We start from the raw sequence: 27615 nt of genomic DNA, 5'->3' as shown, positions 1-27615 counted from the left end.
GCAGGAATGGTCAGAAAAATGGCAGCTATGCTTTAATCCAACAAAGTGTAAGGTATTATACCTGGGAAACAGTAATCCCAAAATAACTTATTCACTTGGTGGAGTTCAACTAAAAAGGGTGCAAAGACAGGTAACTCGCCTGGTGAGATCGGCAAAAGGGCGTTCTTATGAAGAAAGACTTCGAAAATGTGGGTTGCATAGTTTGGAAACTAGACAGCTTAGAGGAGATTTGATTGAGGTGTTTAAGGCTCTGAGAGGCATCAGTAAAATGAATGAAGACGAAATTTTCAAGATTATAAATGATGCTACAACTAGGGGACATAGATTCAAGTTACGGGGGGGGGGGGGAGATTTTTAGACTGGACTGCAGGAAGTTTTATTTTAGCCAGCGAGTTATAAATTACTGGAATAAGTTGCCTAAATGGGTGGTAGAGGCTAATAGTTTGGGGAAATTCAAAGATCATCTGGATAGTACCTTCGGGTGAGGGAAACGCATAGGATGATAGGTTTAATTTCCTTTTCTTTTATTAATTATTAGTTTTTTTTATCATTGTTTTATTCGTTTTTTTTTTTTTTTGTTTTTTTGCAGCTGGTACAGCATAAGCCATAGGCTTTCTTGCACCATGCGGCCATTACTAATACTAATGCTAAATTCAATGGAAAAGTTCGGCGAAACGCAAGCAGTTGCTCTTAATATCTCAAAGGCTTTAGAAGACCTTTATTTGGCATAAAGGTCTTCTAAGCAAGCTTCCATCTTATGGTTTGCCAACGGTTTTTTGTAATTGGTTATCGAGTTTTCTCTCGGATCGCTCATTGAGGGTGATGGGAGATGGCTCTTTGTCTTCTGACTTGTCCACTAATGGTGGTGTCCCCCATGGTTCAGTTCTTTCCCCCGCTCATTTCCTCTTATATATTAACTGGAAATCATATCCATAGTTTTGCCGATGAGAGCACATTGCATTCCACATTCGATTATGAGAAACCTTGTCCTGCTCAATCAGCTTCAATTTCTGGAATATCCGCTACCAATTCTTTAAATGCCGATCTCCAGGTAATTCTCCAGTGGGGCAAAGATAACTTAGTTGATTTCAATCCTTCTAAAACTCAGTCTTGTCTTATATCTCTCGAAAAGGATTCTTCTGCTTCTATGCTTACCTTTGATGACACTTCAATTTCTAGGCAAGTTGATATATCTCTTTTGGGGATTACCCTGGCTCTCTTGGCACAAGCACATTACAAATATTGCTTCCTCTTCATCTAAAAAACTTGATTTTCTCTTTCGCTCTCGGCGTTACTTTTCTTCCAAACAGCTGTTCATTCTGTACAAATCGCAAATCCGCCCTGCCATGGAATATTGTTCCCACATCTGGGGTGGTGCCCCCAAAACCTCTCTCAGGTTTCTAGATTCCATTCAGAAGAGGGCAGTTAGGTTAATTAATGACTCATCTTTAACAGAGTTTATCCACTCTCTGTCTCATAGACGTACTGTTTCTGCTGCATGCCTTTTCTACAGATACTTCCATGGGCACTCTTCTGAATTGGCTTCTATAATTCCCGCTCTCTCTTTCAAAACAGTCCGAACACGTGCCACCACTAGCCAACATCCATTTACCGTCCAACTTCAAACTCACAGAACCAACTTTTCATCTTCCTCGTTTATTCATTCGACTGCCGTTTTATGGAACAACCTTCCTTCATACCTATTTCCTGAAAATTACAGTCTACAGAAGTTCAAGTCTAATGTCAACAGATATCTTCTTTCGTCTTCTCAACCTACAACAGAAGCACGGTACTAAGTACCATAGGTTCTAATACGTGTCGTATTTGGGGGTTTCATAAAAAAAAAAAAAGCCTCACTATTCATCAGGATTTTTTTTTTTTTAAAGAGTCTTACTAGTACGACGAAACTTTTAGCAATTATATCCTCTCTTCTTGCCGTGAGATCGTGTTCTCAGCGTTTGCGGAGTGGACACAATACAAGATGCCATCTTAATCCTGCGATTAACGTGTATGGAACGGCGCTGCTTTATCAAATTTTCTGTAAAAGATAACGTGAAAACGTGGTTCATGTGACACATTTTCAGAAGGCTACGAAGCGTTATCAGATAAAGTGTTAAGCAACGTAAAGTCTAAATTTATTTATTGCCCTCCTAGTATATGAATGCTGTGTTGGGGCCGATGCTATTTATTTATTGAATAAATAATAATAATAAGACTGAATGCTAATTTTCCATCTATAATTGTCAACCGCTATTAATAGGTGGAAATATTCGTCCCGTTGACCAAACGAACATGTTACCTTGGGTGTATGGCCATTTCCTATTCAAAAAACTGTGTGTGCCAAAAATGTTAGTATTTGACTGGAATGCACAGTACATTTGTACCGGAATGGAGAGAGAGAGAGACAGAGAGGGGTATTTCTGCAGTGAGTATCGACTTCTTACGAGACATGAGTTTTAGGATGCAGAAAGAGTAGTCTGTGTCAATTTTCTGCTACAGGGATCGACAATTGCTCCGCAGCATTATAGTTACCTGCTACGCAATGATATGCGCCAAGTCATTTTCTAGCCACATTATCTTGTTACATACTAACGCATATCTTAACTTTGATGACAACGACACTAGCAACCTTTGGCTGGTAAAATTACGAGCCACTGTACTTAAAACCGTACTTTTCACTCTCCCTGCAAAGTATAATTTTCACTTGTTCTAGGCAATGAAGGATCACCTGGGACCGCAGAAATTTCAATTGGATGAAGAACTTAGCTCGGTGTCTTTAGTAGCTGCTTAATCAGCGTACATTTTCTCCGATACTGGCATGACACTGATTAGTGTCATGCCACAATGATAGCATAATTTAACACATTTATTCTATTGCTGTTTTCAGTCTCATGAAATATCTTTTGCAGTTATCGCAGAATGTATTTTTACAAGATTCCCTTTTTGAAATCCGTTTTATCATTTAAATTATTTATGAATTTTTTTCCCTTCCTGCATTTTCTGAGTGAAAAATTAATGTTTGCATAGTAGAGTTATCTCTCTGCGGTTCTTTCTGAATTTGTTATCCCTTTGCCGTTGTCTTTCTTATTATTTTAGCTGTTTTTCTGGGAGGAAGGCAAAGCTATCTGTGTCTCCTTTTCAGATAGAGGGCGTTTACAATCTCCGATCGAAATCAAATTTACGAGACGTGTAACGGGGATGGGGGGTACCAGGGGTATCCTTACGTTGGTATTTATTGAGGTGACTAGTCGGCATATTACCTCAACTACTGAATTTTATATTTCTTGGTTAGTTGAACTGATTTAGGTTATAACTGGCAACCGTCATTGCTGGTACTGTAATTGTTAATTGTAGATTCGGTAAGAGCTAACAGTAAAGGAAATATTAGGTAGAGGGATTTTTTTTTTTTTTGGTAGTTGTTGGCGTATCGGCTTCTGTGGCCATAATGCACCTCCCAAGGTTTTTGCAGTACTTTGATCCAAGCCCGAGGCGGGATTCGAACCCGCGACCTTTGGGTTGCCAGGCAGGCACTTTACCCACCCGGCTAGCCCGGTCGGCCTCTCTTTCTGTTTTAATCACTAAATAACACATTTTACCGATTTACTGGAAATAAGGCTTTGCTGAAATATATATATATATATATATTTTTTTTTTTTTTAGGTTCAAAGTTCACATTTATCAGGGGCCAACAACAGCAGCAACAGACAGATGAAAAATCAAACCAGTGGTTTGGTGCTGCAGTTCAGAGTTCTGGAGAGGATGGAGTAGTCGTGGTAAGTTTAAACTGCAATTAAAAATAATAATAGTCAAAGATAATAAAGTAAAAATAGTCGTATTCATATGAATATTTTCTAACGCCCCTGAATGCAAAGCACTGTATAATATTAAGTAACTTGTTAAAATTAAGCTCAAAAGCGCCCTTCCGTTTGTTATAAACTTCCAAAAAGGTTTTCTCAAAATGTTAAGATGATTATTGCTGATTATAAATTCGAACACATTCATAATTAATCATGGCGTTCAAGTCTCGAACCAATGATATGTCTACATGTGCTGGACAAACTTTTGACAAAAAATAAATTTAATCTTGTTTTTGTTGCTAAATATTGCCGATTGTTAATATTTCAAATCCATGATAATAATACTTGCATAATAATAAATTGAAATTTTTCTATTATTTTAATAAAATAAAAAGCGTAAAAGATATTGGTGGTATGTGTAAAATTTGTTCAATTGAAAGGCCAGCCGTGGAGTTGAAAAGGTTAAGAATCATTGACAGATATGTGTCACCGTACACAAGGCTGTGGCACAGTATCTTTCATTACAACCTTTTAATTATTCGTTGATTGTTCAATTTTTTTAAGGCGATTAATGTTTTTTTTAATTGGCAAATGTCTTGTATTATTCTCTTTGGTTCCGTTCATTTTTATGGGCTGCATTCACGTTGGACTGAAGTCCCAAGCGTGACAGATGTTATCACACCTGGAAAACAGTCAAAAACAAAAACTTTCTCCAGGATTCTTTGACATTGACTGCTGAGCCGGACATTGACTATGAGCATATGAGCGAAGAAACATAACTCTTTGTGCTAAGCTCATTCTAGATTATTACTGCTCTCCACCCCTGATGTGCCTAGGTTATCTTGTTAGAAATCAGGTTACGGAACAGTTTCGGTTCTGTATGCTCCTGCCTGACGTCCCACATGGTCCTCTAATCCATGTGCCAATTCCAAATATGATGTGATTTCGTTGTTGACAAATCGTTAATTTTTTTTTTTCCATTGGCAAGTTCACATTACTTTTTACTATAAGTTCACTGATAATTCCTTCATGTAAATAAGATATTGTATGGTTTTGAAGTACCTGGGAGAAGTGGATTTTAAAAAAAATGCCCTGATGTATTACGAAGGGATGTAAGTTCAATTTGATTTAAATAAATAAAAAATATAAATAAAATGCGCATATAATCAGCCTTCAGTTCTAAATAAAAAGATATAAATTTTCTGCTTAAGACTCAGAGACAGAGAATACCAAAATAGTAGCACCATATTTAGTTCATGGGCTTGAACCACAGTCACTCAAAGTGAATGTACATTTCTATTTTCGTGCTTGACCACTCGGCTAAATGTTGTATACAAAGGAAATATTACGAAAAATGAGAAAAAAATAACGTCAAGTAATATTAATTTCTTGACGTCAAGTAATTCGCTATGTATTTACGCAGTTGATATTCCTACTTATTTGAAAGAAAAACAAATTATCACGGCTGCATTTGTATTACTAAGATCCTCTATATGACATCGTAACTTCTGCTTTTGAAATTTTCTCAGCTATAATTTTATCATTTTTTTATAGTTGCGGCAATTGGTAAAGTTTAAGAATTCCTATAAGATCACTAAATAAATACAAAGATAATCTCCTTTATGTATAGGAATCTTTGAACAGTATTTAGAAATACTGTTCAAGGTTTAGGCTCAAATGTCACATGAACTAAACAGACTTGTGACAGAGAAGATATGAGATAGTCTGTAATCAAGTCATAATGGAAGTTAGGCAGGCAAAGGCTGATAACGAGAAATCTCTGGCAAAGGATGCCAAGAAAAACAGCAAAGACTTTTTTACTTATGTTAACTCTAGAAGGAAGGGGATGAATCAGATTGGTCCGCTTGATATCGATGGTTCGACTGTTGTTGATGATCCTACTCAGATAGCTGACAAACTGAATGAGTATTTCGCATCTACAATCACACATGGGGGATTCTGTAAGGAAGGGGAGGACAGAAATTTACTAAACTCTAACAGGGAGCTAAATGGTTTTGTAATAACTGAGAGCAACATGGAGGAGAAATTCTTGAAGTTAAACATAAAGGCACCTGGGGTGGATGGAATCTATCCAGTTATACTGAAGGAGGCAGCGAGAGAAGTAAGAAAACCCTTAGCCATAATTATGAAAGTTGCCTTAGACTTGTGGGGACTGGAGATGTGCAAATGTATTCCCTATTGACAAAGGGGGATCAAAGGATGACACGAGTAATTACAGACCAGTTAAATTAAATGTCGTTCACGGAAAATAATGGAGTCACTGGTTAAAGAAACATTACAGATCATCTAGACACAGCATAGGTTTGTTAAGGGGAAAGTCTTCTCTGACCAATTTGATTGGATACTATGATGTAGTCTCAAAGGAACTGGATCCAAAAAAAAAAAATAATAATTTTGATATCATATACTTGGATTTCAGCAAAGCTTTTGATACTGTTGCACTTGCAGTACTACTGTACAAATTGGAGCAGTATGACATTGAGGGCAAGTTGCTACAATGGATAAAAGGGTGGTTAAGTGGGAGAAGACAGAGAGTGGTAATCAATGGACTCTGCTCTTCGTAGACTAATGTTATTAGTGGAGTCTCCCATGGTTCATGTTGGGCCCATTGTTGTTTTCTATATTTATTAATTGATGAAGGTATATCAGACAATGTCGAAGTTTGCAGATGAAAGTTAACAGGGTTGTTAATGACAGTATGCTACAGGATCTAGAAAAGTTGGGCAGATGGGCTGAGAAGTGGCAACTGAAGTTTAACATTGACAAATGCAAAGTACTGCATATGGGTATAAGTAACCCCAGAGAAATATACCAACTGTGTGGTACTACACTCAGGGTAGTGGAGAATGAAAAATCCCTCGGGATAATTGTGCAGTCAGATATGAAGTTTTATGAGCATTGCAGACAGCCTGCCAGAGCAGTTCATGGAGTGTTATCAATGATATACAAGAATTTGCTAGCAGCGATAAAGAGATGATTATCCCTTTGTATAAGGCAATGGTCAGACCACACCTTGAGTACTGCATACAGGTCTGGAGGCCTCATTTTAGGAAGGATGTAGAATTGCTAGATCGAGTATACAGAGAAGGGCAACAAGACTGGTGAGGGGAACAAAGGAGTGCTCTTAAGTTCTGAAAATTGCAGCTTTTGGAGACTAGCACCTGTGAGGTGATCTGATTGAGTTGTATAAGGCCTTGAATGGTTATTTTGAGCAGGCTCAATGTTGATGGGATTCCTCCTCCTGCTCAACTTACGAACCTGAAGGGGCATAACATGAAATTGAGGAAAGACTGTTGTAGAATAGATGTGCGGAAATCTTCCTTTAGCCAGCGGGTGGTTGAATGCTGGAACAAGCTTTCATCTGCCGTTGTGTAAGTTAACAGCTTAAATAAATTCACGGCAGTATCAGACAATCTTTTGGAGTGAATGGTTGGATGAAATGGGAAGGGTTTTTTTTTTTTTTTTTTTCATTGATGCTGTATGAGCTTTGATTTTTTACATCATATGCCTTTGATCGCTGGAGTTTTGCTCCATAAAAATTATGTGTTAGTAGAAGTTAAAGATTAACTCAACTACTCTGAATTGATGGAATTTAACTGAGACTCTTCAACTGGTAATGCAGTGCAGTTATGGGAAAATCTGTGCCCAAACAATTGGGCACAGATCTTTGTGGTGGACATAAAACATTTCTTTTAAACATTTTATTAGTACAAAGGGTACTAGGAAAGTTTTGCAATATGATGCAACAATGAATCACAGGAAGCTGCTTGTTGCTGCATGTTGAGACATGTTCATACGTGCATAGTAGCCGCCGCGCCAAGTCGATGGGCTCAGTTATTCATTAGTAGTGAGAGTGTAAAGTGCTTGCGATGGCATCGTGGTCACGAAATGAGATAAGCACAGTTTTGCTGTATAATTTCGTGCGTGGTTTAACCATAGACCAGTGCTTAGAAGAAATTACTCTTGCACTAGATGATGATTGTCCACATTGTACAACGATATTCAGGTGGTATAGAGAATTCCAAAGGGAATTTCACTCTGGAGGATTCTGAGAGGCTGGGAAGGCCACGAACGTCAGTTACGGAGGAAAACGTTACTGCTGTGAGGAAAATGCTTGACGAAAACAGGCGAGTGACCTACCAACAGATAGAAGATACTTTGGGCCTAAATGCACCAGCAATTCGTTCGATTCTGCAAGATCATTTGCACGTGAAGAAACTTTGTTCTCTCTGGGTGCCGCATTAACTGACTGAAGAGCAGATGACACGACGTATGACTTGGTGCCGGGAGATGTTAAAAAAGTTTGATAAGGGACAATCTCGGTATGTGAACAACATCGTGACAGGTGACGAGACTTGGCTGTACTATTACGATCTGCCGACCAAGGCTCAAAACAAAGTTTGGGTCTTTGATGATGACGACACACCCGTAATTGTCAGAAAATCCCGATCTGTAAAGAAGAAAATGATAGCTGTATTTTTCAAATCGAGTGGAATTGTGGAACATGTCGTTTTGGACACGCAGAAGACAGTCACAGCTAAGTGGTATACTGAACAATGCCTGCCTAAAGTCATTGGATCTATGAAGAACCTGCGGCCAAAGTCAAGAATGGACACCTGGTACCTCCATCACGATAATGCTGCAGCTCACCGCGCCAAAGCCTGCACCGAATATTTGACCACGACAGGACTGAAACTTCTCGAGCACCCTCCCTACAGTCCAGACCTTGCTCCCTGCAACTTTGCACTGTTCCCGCATGTGAAAATGAAGCTAAAAGGGAGGCGGTTTTCCAGTGATGAGGACCTTCTACGGGCTTGGGAAAACGAGTGTGCTTTACTCCCCAGTGAAACTTGGCAGAACTGGTTTAAAGATTGGTTTCGGAGGATGGAGAGGTGTATTGAATGTAGAGGAAATTACTTTGAAAAAATTAAATAAACAAAGCTGTATTGCAAAACTTTCCTAGTACCCTTTGTACACAGGTTAATCCTAGGCCTATGTGCTCAACTAAAAAACGCAACATAGATATGGTTTCGTAAAGATATTTATTGGACTTTAAACGTATTTGGTTATTTTTCGCCAACAGGATGGCCCAAAATAACATAACAGAACCTGACATACTATTGAAAAATATCGGTAGTTCAATAAAGAAAAAAAAAAAAAAAAAAAACTTCCTATGAACGAGAAGGTTCTAAATACCTTCTCGTTCAGTTAAAGCTTCTTTGCGTTTTTTTTTTTTTTTATTAATTTATCAATAACATAGGATCGACTTATCACTGACTATTGAAAGAGGTCCCCTTATTGTGTGACCAATACGATGGAACATCTCCGCGTTATCTAGGACGACCATGGGTTTAGTTAAACGAGAATCTCTCTCTCTGCTGTGGGCTGGTCGCTTGAGATCAATTACGTGGCTTCTCCGCTCTCCCGGCCTAATCCATTAAATTTTACTTATGGGAATACCTCTAGCAACTGATATGCATGACTTAGGTGTCGACTTAGGAGGAGTTACTTCGTATTTAGTTTTCCACCGGTCGGAAATTTTACAAGATTTTTCTTACTTGAGGCGTTATTCAGTTCTGTCGAGCAAGGGTTGCGCATTTTTCTCCCCCCCCCCCACAGAAACGGGATTTTCATCCAGAAAGATAGACACTCACTATAGACTACATGCAATTAAACTTAATGCACTGACTGCTCATAGCTTTAATTGGACAAAAAGAAACATTAATATTCTGCTGAAGAGGTACGCCGTATCCCACAGGAATTGAAATTTGTATCGTTCGCTGTAAATCACTCGTTGTTCAATATGAGGTATACATCCAGTGATACGTACACATTTCCAGCGCTAATCATTTTTCTACTTAAAAAATTAATTAGTAAATGTAATATTTAATTACATAAATAAATTAACGATTGTTTGAAGGATAGACTAATTTGCATCCAAATTCTGTCAGGAGATTCTGGAATTGCTCTACAGCAATCTTAAATGCCCAATTACTGCATGAAAACGCTGGAAACAAGATTTCGGTTATACACCAACCGAGAATTATAAAATTATGACCACAGAAGTTTCGATAAATTAAGTTTTCCTTTCTTCATACTGATGAAGGTCAACCCAACAAACTTTTGGACTGTTGGACAAAATTAACCGAAAAAAGGGCTTTTTCATGAATATTTTATTGTGAACAGTGTCGCCGAAGAGGAATATTTAATATAATAGGCATCGTAGCATCCCAATTCTGTGTAACCATTAGAAATCGATCTACCACCTTAAAAAGCCGCACATTATGCAAATTATTCATGCCTATTAAAACACGGGTTGCGACCACATAATTTTTTCCTGTTTTTTGGCTTGCTCAGTGGTTTAGCCACATCTCAAGTACTCAGGATGGCAAGTCATCGTCGTTTAGATGATCTTTGAGATGGCGGGCCGTTGGACGACTTGAAGCGGAGCAGTCGCAGGCGGAGATGGTACGTTGGCCAATGTGTCGCGCAGTGAAAACATTTCCAACCGGACTGCGTTAAGAAAGCTCAAGTCAAGTGGATTCTACACAAGGAAGCCATTGGTTTGTATCCCATTAACCCAAAACCATCACAGAACTCGTCGAAACTCGTGCCATTAACATATAACTTGGAGCTCTGACAAATGGAGTAGAGTTCTGCCCTCTGAGTCCCGTTTTAGTCTACAAACAGATTCTAGACGTTATTTCATCTGGAGACAACGAGGAATGCGGTACCATCCCTTCCATCAGCAAAGGGATATTTACGATGGAGGCGGTGTTCTCGTGTGAGACGGGATAATAATCAACGGCCACGCCCCCTCCACGTTTTTGATAGGGTTGCCGTAACTGTGCAGAGGTGCCGAACTCTTCTATGTGCGACTTTTTAGGAGTGTGATTGACCTAGATTTTCTTTTCATGCACGACAACGCCACTGCATTATAGAGCTTAAGTGTTGGAGGAAATATCTTGAAACTGACGATATCCAACGATTGCCGTGGTCATCACGATCGCCATACCTAAATCCAATCAAAGATGTGTGGGTCGCCCTTGGGCGTCGCAGTGCTCCCCGACAACCAACTGTTCGGGAACTTGGTGAGCTAAGATCTGCGCTGGTGGAAGAATTGGGAGTTGTTGCCACAGGATCTTATAGATTTTTTTTATTTTATTTTATTTTTTTATTTTATTAACAACAAGATAAACAACAGGTAACCATTAACAGTGTATCTGAGAGCAGAACAATGAACACAATTGATAACAATAATATGAAATCCAACAGGAAGATAAACATTGATATAGATTTAAAAATAAAAATCATATGTACAAAAGAGGATTGCATTAAGTTAAGTTACCGGTAAAATAAATAATAAATTAATTAGTTAGAGAATAGAAAAATAATTTTAAAAAAATAATAATAAACTACAATAATTAGATGACAGCTAGTCATTTTGCATTTGAAGAGAAGAGGCAAACTTGGGGATGGGGTTCATCAGTGATTGGGAGTTGTCAAAGAAGTCAATGAGAGAGTGATTTGCTGATTCTGTTCAGTGGACTGAATTTCATAAAGTCCGTAGTGGCAGATTCAAGGCGAAACAGTGTGAGGTTCCTAACTTGTCTACAAGGAGCATTGAAGTTTATTTTACTAAGTAAATCAGATGCTTCATAAGTTCCAGTGATTACTTTTGCTAGAAGGGTGATGACAGCAATAACTCTTCTAGTGCACAGAGGCCTCAGATGAAAGTAATCACACAGCGATTCATAGTACACTGGGTGATAAAATAGAGGATTACGGAACGTAAGGTAACGGACAAAATTTTTTTGGACACTTCAGTTTTCTTAATTAAAGTTTTCGTGTGAGGATTCCAGATGGGTGAGTTGAATTCAAGGATTGGGAGAATTATAGTTTTATAAAGGATGACAGCATATCTGTAGTTTTTGAACTTGTAGGTGTTCCGTTTGATAAATCCCAGTGTTTTGAATGCTTTGCTGGTGATTTTAAGGACACGGACATCAAATTTCGCACTGCTGGAGAAGAGAGTCCCCAAGTCGTTAACTTGGTCACGCCTTTCGATGATCACTGAGTTAATAGTGTACCCATATTTATTAGTTGTGGAGATCTGCAGGATGAGAAAGAGATTACTTTGCACTTCGAGGGGTTAGCAGACAATCCCTTCAGAGATAGCCACAGAGAGAATTTATTGAGGGCACATTGCAGCTGTTCAGAATCCGTTGTCTCCTTCACTGCTGAGTAGATCTTAAGATCATCTGCATATAGAGCGACTTGAATATTGGAGGTGCAGATGAAAGGAGGAAGATCATTTATGAAAACAGTGAAAAGTAGAGGATCTAGAGGAGAACCTTGAGGTACTCCACTTAGTGGTATAAAACGGTCTGAGTTCACTTGATTGATGATAACTCTCAAGGAACGATGCGTAATATAGCTGCGTAGCCATGAGAGCAAAGGGTCACGGATACCATATAGCTTAAGTTTTTCCAGAAGTTGTTCGTGCGGGACTTTATCAAATGCCTTAGATATATCTGTGTAGACTGCATCAGCTTGAAGGTGGTTATCACGGACTTCAGAGGTGTATTGCCAGAAAGGAAGCAATTTGTGACTACAGACTTGCCACTGCAGAAACCATGTTGGTTCTGATCAATGAAAGGCCTGAAGAATTCGAAGAGATGTTTGTGTACTGCTGTTCCGAAGAGTTTTGCAACGATATGGGTCTGTAATCAGTTACATCATTTTTATCGCCTTTCTTGAAAACTGGAAGTTGACCTGCCTGAGAGACAAGTTGAAGATCCGCAGTATGAGGGGTACCCTTATATTGAGCATGGTTCACCACTGTCAGGCCTTTTTCGCCGTTTGAGGCGATCATGCGTTGTACTGATGTCATGTGACCATATTTTTGAGGATCTTGTATCGACTTCTGTAATGTGACATTTTCGGTGATTCTTGTACAACTCTATAAATGTCCCTTATACCGAAGTTTCTTGCTGTCTTCTCATTTCATCGTTATTCTATGATACACCACCGTACCAAATTTTGCCCCGGTTCATTGCAAGCTGCACGAGTTACACCACATTTTCTGAGTGTTCTGTTAACTTTCTCGAGCGTTGTAGTTCAACCAGAGTCTGAAGAAGGAAAATTATTTTCCTGAAAACATCATGGTTGCAGTTTTTATAATTGTCGGTGAGCACAACATTCAAATCTTTTCTGGAATAATTCAAACAAATAATTCAACATTCAAATCTATCTGGAATATTCTCTGGACAAAAAAGAAAAAAAAAAAGAATAAATATGCCTGTATTTAATAGTATTATCATTCATGGGCTAGTGATAGAAATGAAATAAATGATATAATTAAAATGCATTGTGGTCTGCAATAAACGTAATCATGTGTATAACTGGGAAACTAACGATTGTTAAGGACTATCACATATAATATGTAAGCTCGATAGACACGTATTGAGTGGGGGAAGGTGTGTGTGTGTGTGTGGGCGCGTGCAAGAGACAGAGAGGGGAACACGTTTCTCATGGAACACAAATATTTGAACTTATGTTCTACGGCTACGCAATACTATAGAGAAATTCCTGTGGATTACACGTAGCTTCTTGAAGAAGAAGCAGAGGCGAAAACATTGGAGACAAAAGTATAAATAGAATTAAATGAGAAAAGGGGATGAAACAGCAGGAACTTGCAGAGAGCTTGCACACGCACGCATTCGAGAATGAAGAGGGGGAGGAAAATGCCTTGGGTAAAGATAACGATCGCTCCTTGGTGTTTGTATTAAGCAGACAACTGTCCTGTGTCGGAAAAAAAAAGGGACGCCCCTTCTGCTTCCAGCTCTTTGTCACATTTATATATAGACGAGGGTCGGCTCCCTAACGCATTCTTTGCGTCTTCGGACGGCAATACTAATTCCCCTTCATCTTTCTACCTTAAAAACTGGAGTCTGTGTTTAGTGATCACTACCATCTCATTTATCATGAGACACGGGAAGGGATGCAGTGGTAGACCATCGTTAGGGGTGGATCCACACCGATCCATACTTGCGGAAACTCAAGAAGATACTAATAATGCAATACCAAACTGTTTATTTCCTTACAGTGATTTGATATCCTCAGACTAATTGCTTGTGCAGTCTAGTGTCGACTTAATATTTTTGGAGGCTATTTCTGCAACGTTAGCTCTTCGTATTGCCCATCGGCAACGGCATTTTATAAACTCATATTTGTAACGGCTGGAGCCTTGTCTCTCCTTTTAATTATAGAAAATCGTTCTTTGTCCTAATTTAAATGAAAGTCAAACTTTCAGTTCGAGAGAACCGAGTCCTTTAATTGACTTTCTCAATAACCACTAAATCGACTTTAGAATAAATTCGCTTAAACGAAATTCGTGGTAGAAGGAACTGTTTGCTTTTCGTTAAGGAAGAAATCGAACATTGTGAAGTTAATGTTAGATTTGGACTCACACAGTCGGCATTGTGAAAGTTAACTTTTATAGCCATAAGTGTATTGAACCACTATAATGTGATTAATGTTCCGAGTGATGAAAAAAAAAAAAAAAAGGGAAGCAGAATGGCTCGTCAAGTTTAATCTGGGTTGGGGAGGGGGGGGGGTAGAGAGAGAGAGAGAGAGAGAGAGAGAGAGAGAGCGGGAACGAGACCGACCACAAACTTCTTGAACTTGAAAAATGAACGAAAATCTCTCTTTCCACTTCAAAATAAGAAAAACAAAAATAAAAATATTCATCCCTGTTAGGCTCTGGGATGTCACATATTCAGATATTTCAGCTTACAATTTTGTCACATTGCATTGGCTTTACATACATTTTAAGAAAATTACCGTGTCTCTCCACATCTTACCTCCGTAAACCATTATTGCATCGTTTATTGAACCTTTCCCTTCTGAGAAGTCGATTCATTATATATTTATTGAAAATATCATTTCATTTTATTTATTTATTCTCGTTAAAAGCAACGAATTAGGGAACCTTTAATGCGGAATTAATAGGTGGTTCTCCTTTGAGTTAATCCGGTTTTTTCAGCCCTAACAGCATGCAAATCGGCTCGTGAACACACGCTTGGCATACATTTGTGTGGTCCACAACGGACCATATGAGCTAGATTACCACTGTTACACTATAGCTTGAGTAATCGATTGGTTGGTCATAATCTTCCAAGAAGAATAAAAACTGGTTTCACTGCTGCATTGTGTTGCTTCTTACTATCTGTTTTGGTAATAGTATGCATTTTTAGCGCAGTTCAACTATAAATGTTCTGGAGCAGCTTTGAGTCCGCGAAAGTTGTCTCAATAGAGTAGCAAATTAAAAGATGTGGATAATGATTGAAAGGAAGCTTTAATATAGAACACTGTTATACTGACACGTGCAGTGTTGTAGTGGAGGGAATACGGTGGTACGTACAGCCTCTGCCGGCTGGTTTTTTCCGAGCAGGTATCGTATACCCTCTCCTTTTGATTAATTTCCGTTGACGTGGATGTCTTACATGCGATGTTTTTTAGACAGCTAGAGAGAGAGAAAGAAAGATTGGCTCGTTGTTTTTTAATTGAATTTCATAATCGATTATTTTAATAATCGAAATAATTGATTATGGATATTATTTGAGTAGTGAAATAATGAGTATGCCTATGTACAATACAGCTGTAGCAGCAGTGCTACACGCTTGATGAGGCTTTCAAGAAGCTCAAGTGATAGTAATGCAACTAGTCCACGAGAGCACTTCTGAGCAGCTGGAGGGATTGTGAAGGCGGTGGCAATACGTTTTTCAAGAATTTTCTCCATTGTTATTGCTCCAAGGGATTCTTATAATAAGAATCTCTCCACATTTTGCAAGGATTAGTTTCTCACCAAACGGGATGAATGAACAATTCCGGTATGGTACTCGAATATGGGGTCTCTGTGTTAGTGGGGAATTTTTCAATAGGAAGAAGGGGGATATATATATATTGTAGAAACTTTTCTATTATGCAGAAATGGATGCCAAGTTGAGTGGAAATTTTAAAATGTATTACTGGAAATCACTAAATATGAAATTGGAATACCGCCATCCCTGATGGTCTTTATGGCAGTTTCGTGGTATTGCCTTGCTGGGATGATTATTTTGTCTAAGTGGTGCCATTCCGAACAGTCTCTGCCGCTTTTACATCATTGCCTTAGGTTTCCGATCCCGGCTTTGTAGTACTAAGTGGGATCGGCAGGTCGCACTGGTCACTCCATATTAACAAAGCTCATCTCCAGAGAGCAGAAGCGAATTTATAAATTTGTCGATCCTGGATAACATATTCGCACATATCTCTATTTGATGGGGGAATGTACAAATGTTCAGATAATGATTTTGAAATAAGTCAACTGTTAAAATATATTGAATAGTTACCACTTAAAATATTCTCGGATTAGTGTAAGATGTAATTTTTGTTTTTATTCACTGTACATTTTAACATTCGCATTATATTATTTCACTCAGGAATTATAGAATAAGGTCAGGCCGAATTTGCCGTATGACATAAAACAGTTATCCAAATGTGTATGTGTTGACTTTTATATGTACATGTCACAGATTTCTGAGAGCGAGTCATTATATTGGCTAAGAAACTTGTTTTAAATTGTGACATTAACATGTTCTGTAGTAATTTAGATATGGATTTAATTATTGCGCGATAGGACCGATGGGGTTTGAGATAGAGAAGAGATGAGGTGCACTCTGGAGAACTTATCATTGGCAAACTGTACGTAGTCCACGTCAGGGTGCTGGATTTTTTTTTTTTAATTAAAGGAGTTGGTTCGGTATAAGCCTATTTGCCCAATTCGCCTAGTTCGTAAGCATGGTGAGCAGGCCTTGAAGAAAGGAGGAGGAATAATTACTTTTAGGCGCTCCGTTTAGTCGGATATTTAATCTGCTTAAAATTGTCTTCCATGCAACGAGCATGTTTTTCATATTTAAAAAATTTGTCATTGAGTCATTCTGACGATTACGGTCTGTTATCAATTCATGAAACTTAAGTGCTTTTTAGCAAACCTAATATCCATCTAAAATTTGTTTATTTTATTCACTGAAGAATTATTTTCATTTTATATGGCTTTGCCAAAGATGTATATGACAGGAGGTGACTTAGGTGATGCCTTCTGTTACGTAATTTTTTATAAAAATAGATTCATTAGTTAAATAAATAAAGTTCCATTTCCAACTGGTTTGTTTAAATTTTGAATATATTTTATCAGTGTCGTTAGGCCATTTGTTTGAATAAATGAAATTATTTCAGTTCATATTTAACTTGTCAGTTTGGTAATTTTTAATTCTGTCAGAATGCAAGCTCTTAATTAGTTTTATAAAAATTTATTGTTAAAATGTATTAAAATTTACCGAATGATATGTTTTTTTTTTTTTTTATCCACTGTTTAATTGCTTCCTCAAAATTGGAGTTCTTTCCTTTACGCGTGCTATATAGCTATCGAACCCATATTATGCATAATACGCCCCTCAACTCCTTACTGCATCAGACCTCAGTTCTCTACAAGAAATGTAAAGGTAGATTACAATCGTGTTAACCACTTTTCGTACATCCCCAAAGGCCGTCCCGACACGTGTTCCTCATCTCTTTTCTCTCCATTTTCCCCTTGAGCGTTCTAAAGAAAAGATAGCTGCTACATTTTCCCCCAGTGGCAGTGGCTAACGATCTGAAAATCGTCACTTTATAAGACGCCAGATAAATTATTTTTTTTTTTTATTCAGGAAAGGCAAAAATATAATTCCATTATGCAGTGTCATACTTATGGCGATACATTTTTTTTTTTTTACATGTTGATGTTTTTATTTTAATTTCTTCTGAACAAAATAATTCTACAGCTTATTACTTATTGTTTTCACACAGCCTGAGTTAGGTGGCAGGGCTTGCCAGAGTACTTATAAAATGTGCTGAGTACCTGACCTGCCTCCCTGTGCTGGATCCCACAGGGCCTAACGGCTAAAAGGTCAGAAGAACAACGGTACACAACACTACACACCTTCCACTCCCCATACACTTTTTAAAATCTGTGGCCTTGACAGTGTACTGTGACACATGATGTATACAACGCAGAGATGGAGAAATCCCTGGTGCCGTTAGAGTTTGGTTCGTTGCGTAGCGTGATCGATTCTACCCAATATCTGTAATGAAGCTTCGCGTGTTGGTATTTATTCATTTTTTTTTTTTTTTTTTGTTTATCTTTTCGTACTTGGTTTGGCTAAGTCTCAATCCTGAAAGGTCTGAGGTATTTCAAGTGTCACAATATAAAAACTAATATTCCCATTCGAAGTAGGGATTACAACTGTGCTGGAAAAAGAAAATTTCAAAAAAAACACTTATTTACCACAAGCTGGTAATAAATGTTTTCGATAAGTCGAAAGTGCGTGTTATAAATGTTAACTTTAAATACAGTACTACGATTACACATTTAGTATACTTCTACGATACATATTAAAAACAGTAATTTTACTTTACCCGGAGGTATGCTAGAGTGTATGACCGACTTGTCCGTGATATTTGCGATCCAAGTGGATCGGAGAATACCGTGGAGGTTGGTTTAAAGGTTAAAAATAAAGTTCCGGTTCAATAAGCTAACCACTGGACGATGGTCCAGTGATTAGCTTATTTAATCAGTAAATTCCCTTCCCGATGATATGCTTTTTTATTTATGTATCTCATTTATTTCACTTCATTCAACTTTTTGTCAAAAGAATATCGGAATACTTTAAAGTTTGTATTTGATTACGTATACTCAAAGTAATAGAAGCACACAAGAAACTATTTCATCCATTACACTGCGGATTCAGCTGCTGTTATTTCGCAAACGCATCAATTACTTAATTTCGTATTTATTTTTTTTAATTATTTCATTTAATTTTGGTTGATATCATAAACTGGATTCTTGGTAATTTTTGCTTCATAATAAATAAATAGTGTGTGTATTCGATAAATTGCTGAAAGTTAAACCATATTTCCAGCTTGCGTGAATACTTGTAAATATACAGAACTTCCTCGGCCTTCAAATTTATGGTTCGCAACTATTAGTAGTGTATTAACGTGTCGTTATTTACGATTAATTTAAGACTCTAAAACCATTTTATAAATTAAAATCACCACATACACGAATACAATAGCGATACCTGTTATAAATGGGCATCCAAGAGTGTGTACACGGGCCTCTTTCGTTATGTAATAGATTGTGAACAGTCCGGATCATTCGCTGTAGAATTCCATGAAATATTTTATAACTTTGTTTCTAGCAACGATATAGACTCTTTTTTTTTTTTTTTTTTTTTTTTGTCTACAGGAATCGAAGAAAATGTGTATTCAAGCAAGTACAATGGCACTTTTTTAAAAATCGATTTTGGTTTTCGTCATATGAAGCGCGTATTTAAAAACAGGCTTTCTCCATTAAAATTAGATTAAAATAATTAATAACTTCACGTTTCAAACGCAACCCTTTGTTTATTGACTCTGTATTGCTGAGAAACGTATATCAGAATATTCCATGTACCAAATTAATTGTTTAGTTATAAGCGAAATTTTAGAATGTACTTTAATATTCTGTTGTTAAGTCAAAGAAAAAATAAACACGGCCATCTTCAAACAAAGATCGAAGGAAAATCCGGTTTCCTTTGATCTCATTGGAGGTCAAAGTAAACCGAGTGGAGATGACCCACTCGATTTCACCTAAAGGTGAAAATAAACTGGGTCATTTTTGCTTTGTGTTGGTAACAGAATCCTAAAGTGGATTCAGAAACATCTGGAAACATCTGTAAATAAGTAAATTCAAAAAATTATAAAAAAATTTAAAAATTAAAAAACAAAAACATTTAAAATTAATTTAAAATTTTAAAATTAAATCTTAATTATTAATTCCTACGTCATACCTTTCACTCAAGAAGTCTGTAATATTATTAATGCAAGGAGGCATTGTAGCATAAATACCGGTTGACAAACTTACAATGGTAAACGAAAGAAATATTAGTCAGTGAAGTTGCTAGATTTTCCCTTGAAACTACTCATGATTCTCAGGCTTTTACCACTATTTTTTTCTTTAGATGGCATAGTTGGTATATTATTATTATTAAATCCGTTTATTATTAGCAAGTGATTGCTTTCACACCTTTTACACAGCCGAACGGCTGGAAGGGTGTACAAAAATGCAAGAATGGCAATTTTTACAATGCAATATTTACAAATCATGTTTACAATATTTACAGAAGTGCGAATCATTTACAGTATTATTTACAGAATGTTTTTTTTTTTTTTTTTTTTTTTGATTTGGTAGTTGTTGGCGCATCGGTTTCTGTGGCCATATTGCACCTCCCAAGGTTTATTGCAGTACTTTGATCCAAGCCCGAGGCGAGAATCGAACCCGCGACCTTTGTGTTGCCGGGCAGGTACTTTACCCACTCGGCTAGCCCGGTCGGCCAGAATGTAATTATCGACAACTTTAGAAGAGGAAATTATTCACAGTACCATTTAAAAGTAGATGTCCAACAGCTATTTTATATTTTGGTCATTCCTTCCTATTTATAAAGTTCAAGTTCGTAGCTTTTTTCTAGTTCAAGCTTCTTCTTCATACTTCTATAGTTCAAGCAAGCTGTAAACTTCAGAGAGGCTCTTAACTCTGTACTGCTTGCTTTCACAGTATTTCACAGGATCTATTGCCAATGTATTGAAAATGGGGGCTGCGTTGTTCGGAAAGAAGTTCTTCAGACAGCACAGGTTGGATAGTGTAGAATGCAACGGTAAGTAGGATTGTCATTACTGCGTCCAGCACGTGGAGTAGCGATAACTCCGTGAAGACTGGGGGCGTCAATCACACCAGCTAGCATCTGGACAGAAGAAGAATATTCCTGGATTCAATGTGAACTCTCCAGGGAGTGATATTTAAGTTGGCATATAAAACAGCCCTGGAGATGGTGAATGCGCTGCCCGTGACTCTGTTCATCCATCGCATTACCCAGTACTCGACTGCCAGGAATCTGTTTATGTACGAGGTCGGTGCAGAAGACCAGATTGGTGATGCATATAGTGCGATTGATTGTAGGCACCACTGGACATATCCTCCGACTACATCGACGTGGAGTAACCCCGTCAGCTCTTGTCGAATTGCCCACATCGCCGAGAAAGTCTTAGTTTTCATGGTCGAGAAATGGTTTTGAAAAGTGAGGCCCTCGTCCCAAGTCAAGCCGAGGTCGGTGTGAGACTTCACTTTCCTTATCTGCACTCCGTTATGATAGGCTGTGATGTCATTTTTGATTCTCTTTTTTGTAAATGTGATTTGGGCTGATTTAGATATGTTTAGCTCCAGACCTATCTGCAGTAGATGGGTTATAAGGCTGTTGATCAGGACGGCGGGTTTATCAGGTGGGTTTGTTCAGGGTCATTTGATTTTATATATAATTTGAGGTCATCTGCATATGATGAGAAATCAGTGTACCTTGCGAGGAAAGGTTCAAGGGCCGCGGCGAACCATAAACCGAACAGGACACCTCCCTGTGGTACTCCCCGCGTTACAACACGCTCCTGTTTGAAGGATTTATGGCTGATGATGAGTAGTCTTGGCGTCAGGATGAGGCTGATGGCTTTTAGCAGGCTTCCTGTAATGCCAAAGTATTTTTCCAGAATGTAGATGAGAGTGGGAATTGAGAGCTTATCATAAGCAGATGAAATATCAAGGAAGATGACATCCAGGTGAGATTTATTGTTCAGAGCAGTTTGAATTTTAAACAGGGTGTCTAGTAAGTTTGTATATGTAGATCGTTTGGGGATCACAGTATGCAGATGTTTGGGTCTATGAGAGAAGCATTGTTCGATCAGTGCTGATAAGATAGTTTTCTCAAACACTTTTAATAGAGTGCAGCCCACCGAGATCGGTCTGAAGTCCTTAGGTTCCTTAGGGTTTCTTCTTTTGGGTATGGGTTGTACCCTGTAGTGATTCCATATTGTCGGGATTGGCCCGGAATTTAATATCTGATTAAAGATTGACAGAAGGGGCTCCACAATGAAGGCACTGCACACTTTAACCATGAATAGAGGAAAACCGTCAGGACCAATTGTAGTTTTATTGGGAAGTTTATTGATGGTATTTATAAGGTGTTGCTTTATTAGAGATATATTTGAAAGGGGCTGTCTGGAGTGTATGAGGAAATCGCCCAGTTTTGGGGTTTTTGGGTCTGATGGCACCTCGTATAGATGAGTAGGCTAAATGGAAAACTCCAGGTTTCGATTTCTGCCGATAACTGAACGAAAGTTTACTAGCGCGTTTTACCCATTATCGAAGTAATTAGTTTCAAGCTTAGACTACTACTAAGAACTTCAATTTTTTACTCTGCGGAACAAATAGTGACCCTTCAAACATACGCATTTTATAGGCATAAAGACGCTAGACAAGCTTACTGTCTTTTCTAGTGAATTATTGTTTAATCATTGCTGGGCCAACACAGGCAAGCATCTCCTTACATTTTAACACGGAAAGAACCAAATAGTGATTATATAAAATAGTGAATAAACCATTGCGATATCGGCCTCTGAGATTCGTCCTGCTATTATTACCATTTTATTGAGTTCTATTAGAATCGAGTATTTCGATTAAAGTGATTTTCTCGTCATCATAGCTTCGTATTTTTACTTATACGAAATATTCTCGATCTTTTTCGTACCATATATACTCTTACGTATATTAAAGGGTGTTTCAGTTAAAAGGCATTGGAGTTTACTCGCTTTTTTTTTAATTTGATGAATTTGAATTTTAAAATTAGACTACATATTTGTATTATCGTTTACATATACAATTTATGAATTTAAGAATTTCCTAATTAACTACTTTTTTTTTAATTAGAAAGTTCTCTATATCTGAAATGAAGGCAAACCGATTTTTTTTGGAAAAATAAAAAGTAAAATAAAGCGGTTCATGTGATGATGTTCACTCTTCAGTACGCGTGTTTAGCTGAAGAACAGCTTCGCTGCGTGAGAGCAGTTTGTGTTGCGTCTCTTCACTTTCTATTATTTTTCTCCCGTTAAAATGATTGGTTTACTTTCGTTTCAGAAATACATCGATGATAGTTTTAGACTAAACAAGGACATGGAACAACTTTCCCATTGGGAATGCAATTGATTTGGCAAATTTTAAAATTAGAAATCGTATACTTAATCCAGCTTAAAATCAAATTCAGAAATTTCAGCCCAAATATGACAAAAATAGGTCCAGATAACAAATAGCTTAAACCTAAAAATAAGCGAGATATATGAGATATATCCCCTTGCCTTTTAATTGAAATAGCCTGTGTACTATACTACGCAATATAGCACCACCTAGATAATGAAACCTAGAGATCTGAAATTTTGAATGCATACTAAGAAAACCGTAGGGGTGTACACCTTGGCATTTTTTAAACGCATTAATTAATGAGGTATTAAAATTTCCAATTAGTATTGGCACCTTGTGTGAGAGGAAATCCTTATCAAGGAAGTCATTATCAATTTACGAATATCGTAAAAGTCAGAAAGTGTAAATACTTCAGATTTCTTTACATGATTAACTTTCATGGCCAATTGGCAAGGGTGGTGTTTTTCCTTTGTGCTAAGAGAACGCAGATTTTACTGTGGCTGGTGATTTCGAAATTTTAAGTTTACTAACATCGCAAACTTGGTATTAGTTATGAAAGAGGGCGCCTTAAATATCACTTGACAACGTTACAATAGTAAACAAAAGAATAATTAGTAGAGTTGTAGGATTGTACCTTTGAATGTCTCAAGTTTTCAGGGTTTTATAATTGCAACCCTTGCAAAGCTAGTCATCTTAGGTAGTGTAATATAACATTAAATTATACAGCGAACATATTTGTCGAACCTCTGTTATATTTGAACATCTTCCAGCCATCTCACAATTTACAGATAGGCCGAACTATCCTTATTAACTCTGCCAGTGTTCATAGCGTTATATTTATAGTGGAATTAAGCCTTATTTACCTTCTTGAAGCACTTTCTGCATTGCTACCATCCTTGTTCCTCTCTTAGCAGAAATTTAATGCTCTGACAACAAATTACTGAAGTTGTTGCAGCTTGATTCTTGAAGTTCTAGCACCGTTATCAACACGGCTTAACTCATAACCTCACAATGACGTCCTTGCTTCTCGTCCAGATTTATAACCTTTGTCTTCCATTAGCACAGACCAAGTGCCATCTTTTGGCGAAAACGTGGGAGCACCTTTGAACTGCCGTTGTGAAGCTTAGTCTGTTTACATTGTTGGTGCTTTGGGCCATTAGTGTGATGCAGCATCAAGCGTCCTTTCTCACTACTAGGTTACGTTAATACAAGACTAAACATCTTACGCCTTAATGGCATGTAACGAAATATTAAAAGGATTAGGGAGAAAAGTGATGCTCTATAAGAAATTCAGAAAGGCTGTAATTTTCGCGCCCAAAATCTCTCATTATAAGACGTACCTGTTTCATTGATTTGTTTGTCCAAGGCAACGTACACTGAGTGAGTTAGTTCAATATGTCATTTTGCAGACAACTAAATATTTATCTTTGGATTATTCTGATCGAATGCTAGCACAGAGTTAATTACAAACACAAGCCTTATAAAGGTTAGGAAAATAAGCCGCTTACGCTTAATCATAGAAAAGAAATCATAATTCAGTATACGAGTATGAAGTTAACAGATTACAGTTTTGTTTGCTAATGCATTGTATTATTAAGCAGCTGTCGACTGTTCGAGACTAAATTAAGGGTGTTCAGACTTCCTTGCTATGGAGCTGTATATCGAATTGTTGTTTGGCAGAAAGCCAGAAATGCAAACGATACAAATTGTATTCGTAATATGAGGATCGTTTAGAAGTTCATGTGTAGACATTTGTGGTTGGTTTGGACGAATGAAACGGAACAATTAACCATCTCCCATCAATATAATCGCTAGTATACGGAACAACTTCTCGTCACATAATCTAAGACATATTCTGAAAGGCTCCATTAGAGTCTGAACGACCACCTGATACTGAAGAGTTTTTAGCCAATAAATCTTGTTCATTAGCGTATCACGTGCAATTATCATAGTACAGCAATTCTAGTGGCAGTAAATCGGTTATGTGCATGCTGTGTGATCTGAAAAATCCGTATCCTCCTGCACTCTCGGCTAACTATACAGCTCTGATTGAAGATACCTGTAAGAAATTCTGCAGTCACCAACGGGATTTGAACACAAACCTCTCCAAACAAGTGACGAAATCACTACATTGTCATACAGGACAGACATTATGTGTGATATGTCATTGGACCAGAGGTCTGACGAACACTGAGGGTCCCCCTGTCTGCACTGCCACCTGGCTTCCATTACATAAAGACTATCTTTTACTGATTGAACTCCTGTTCACTTGATCTACTTCTCAATATCTTCCACCTGTTTATAAAACTTTCTGATCCTTAGGTGAGAAATTTTCTGGTGACAAGGAAATGTCTGCTGCAAATAATTGTTGTGGGACGGAATTTTTTACTGAAGTTGGATCCCAACTTTTGAACTTTTTTGCTCATTTCAGTTGTTAAATTGTCTTTTTTTTTTTTAATTACAAAATTGGGTTTAAATTTACATTACCCACCTAGATTATTATAAGAAAAAAAAATCCCAACTACAATAAAAGCTTTCGATAATCTAGGCACGAATGTAATACTAATGGTTGTCGAAAGCGAACTACTGTATAAACAAAAGAGAAGATTGCTATAATGGTTATTAGTAAATTAATAAGAGGAGTTTACCTCAATATAGTACGTGGAACACTTCCGTATGATACCCTCCAGAAATTAAAACGGAAAAAACGAAAAAATCGACAACTTACCGGTACATTAAAGTAAAATATCCGAACGATTGGTCTGTATTGAATAAATAAATAAATATAAATAAATATAATCTTTATTGTGTACAAAGAATGTATACAATTTACCCTTCACGGCAGGAATGCCAGGGGCTTCACATTGGCTGGTGTACAAAGGCCTTGAGGACGGGGCCCACATCGAGGTTCGGGTTCATCCCCCAGGGCCAATAATATAATACGTTTCAGTTAAATTATTCACAATATTCATAAGAATGTTATACAGTATTTTTGACATTATATACAATATTATACAGATATCCTATTTAAATTTATTATATTGCGACATTACTGTGCAGTTTGCCTGGATGAGAGTAGGTCATCAAGAATCTCCCTCCGGTATTTGCGGTCCTTGACAAATTTGTAGAGGTCGCCTTCGATTGCTTGGACTGTGATAAGCATCTGCTTGGGGAGAAAGCGGTCGCTAAGGGCTAGTCTGTTATGGTTGGATATAAGTGTTGGAGATGATCTCAGTCCGGGTTGAGGGATCCTCCAGCTGCACAGTTCCCATATGCTTGGCTCTGAGATTATTCCAGTGGTCATTTTGACAGTTAGGGTGAGGCGTCTTTCCATTATAAGGTTCGGCAGTCGTGCAAAGTTCAGTGCGGTTGCCATCGCAGTTGTTCTTTGCTGGGGTGGACGATGATGTTTATGTGTGACCCAACGAAGGAGCCAGTATTCGGAGGAGTACACACGCTTGATATTCGTGGGGGCTGCAGATGCCCATATTTCTGAGGCGTATAACACGACGGAGTATACAGAGGTGTATACGTACCGCCGAGTCACATCCAGATCCTTAACGTGAAGTAGTTGTTGTTTGGTGATCCACCGCATTTTGGAGAATTTTGTTATGAGCTTGTCAATGTGGGGCTTGAAGGTCAGTTTGCAATCGAAAACTACTCCCAGGTCTGTATGTGTATTTACCACTGGAAGGAGAATGCCATTTAGAGAAACTTGGACTTCAGTGGGTTGGTGCTTCAACGAAAAGACAATTTGGGCTGATTTTGCAGGATTAATAAGTAGTCCAAATTGATGGAGATAGGATTCTAACTCGTGTACCTTTCGATTGATCTTTTCATTAATTTTTGAGATATGTTCCCCCGGGTTAATCTGGGTGTGTAACTTAATATCGTCAGCATAGCAAATTATATCTTCTCTCTCTTGAACAAACGGAATAATGACTGCAGTAAATAATGCTCCGGAGAGGACTCCGCCTTGGGGAACTCCTGCAGTGATTTTTCTTGAGATTATCTCTTGTTCTGCTGTAAGAACAATGATTCTATCTGATAGCAGGGTTGTTATAAACCACAACAAGTCACCTTTTATATGGAAGTAATTTTCTAGGAGGTGAACGAGTGAGGGAATGTTGATTGAGTCGAAGGCGGCTTCCAGGTCGACATACGTAACGGCAAGTTCTGCTTTGGCTTCTAGTGCACTGAGAATGGTGCTGGTTATGGAAGTTAAATTGGTGACTGTGGATCTTCCGGGAATGGCATAGTGAATTTGTGGGGGTTTGTGAGGCATGATTTGATTTGTGATGGTTGAAAGTAATGCCTTCTCCATAAGTTTCAAGAGGCTGGAAGAGCGAGAGATTGGCCTGAACTGTTTAATGAGGGATGCAGATTGGCATTTAGGATGTGGTCTCACAGCATATCTGTTCCAGAGAGGGGGGAAGTAGTGCTGCGTTAAGATACGGTTAAAAATTGAGAGTAGTGGATCGATGATAAACGTGCTGAGACACTTGATCATGAATTGTGGCACGAGGTCAGGGCCTGCGGTTGCGGTGGGTGGCAATCCATTTATAGCAGTTATAAGCTGCTTCCTGGTGATGCTAACGGTGGCGAGAATATCCGTAGGGATGTTGTTGACAGGTAAGTTGGCTGGATATGTCGGGG

At 38.0% G+C, this 27615-nt stretch overlaps 1 protein-coding gene across 1 annotated transcript in view; it reads left to right on the top strand.

The window, feature by feature from the left end:
* LOC150079392 (integrin alpha-PS2-like) overlaps positions 1-27615 on the top strand; it is a 514720-nt gene that overhangs the window by 144946 nt on the left and 342159 nt on the right. The window contains exon 3 of the mRNA XM_090382299.1: positions 3661-3773. Coding sequence (XP_090238425.1) covers positions 3661-3773 — 113 coding nt within the window. The remainder of the gene's footprint in view (positions 1-3660; positions 3774-27615) is intronic.

The sequence above is a fragment of the Mastigoproctus giganteus genome, chromosome 10 (assembly GCF_048544385.1).
Source record: "Mastigoproctus giganteus isolate SK-2022 chromosome 10, ASM4854438v1, whole genome shotgun sequence".
Taxonomy (NCBI): domain Eukaryota; kingdom Metazoa; phylum Arthropoda; class Arachnida; order Uropygi; family Thelyphonidae; genus Mastigoproctus; species Mastigoproctus giganteus.
This window is presented reverse-complemented; position numbering and strand designations above follow the sequence as displayed.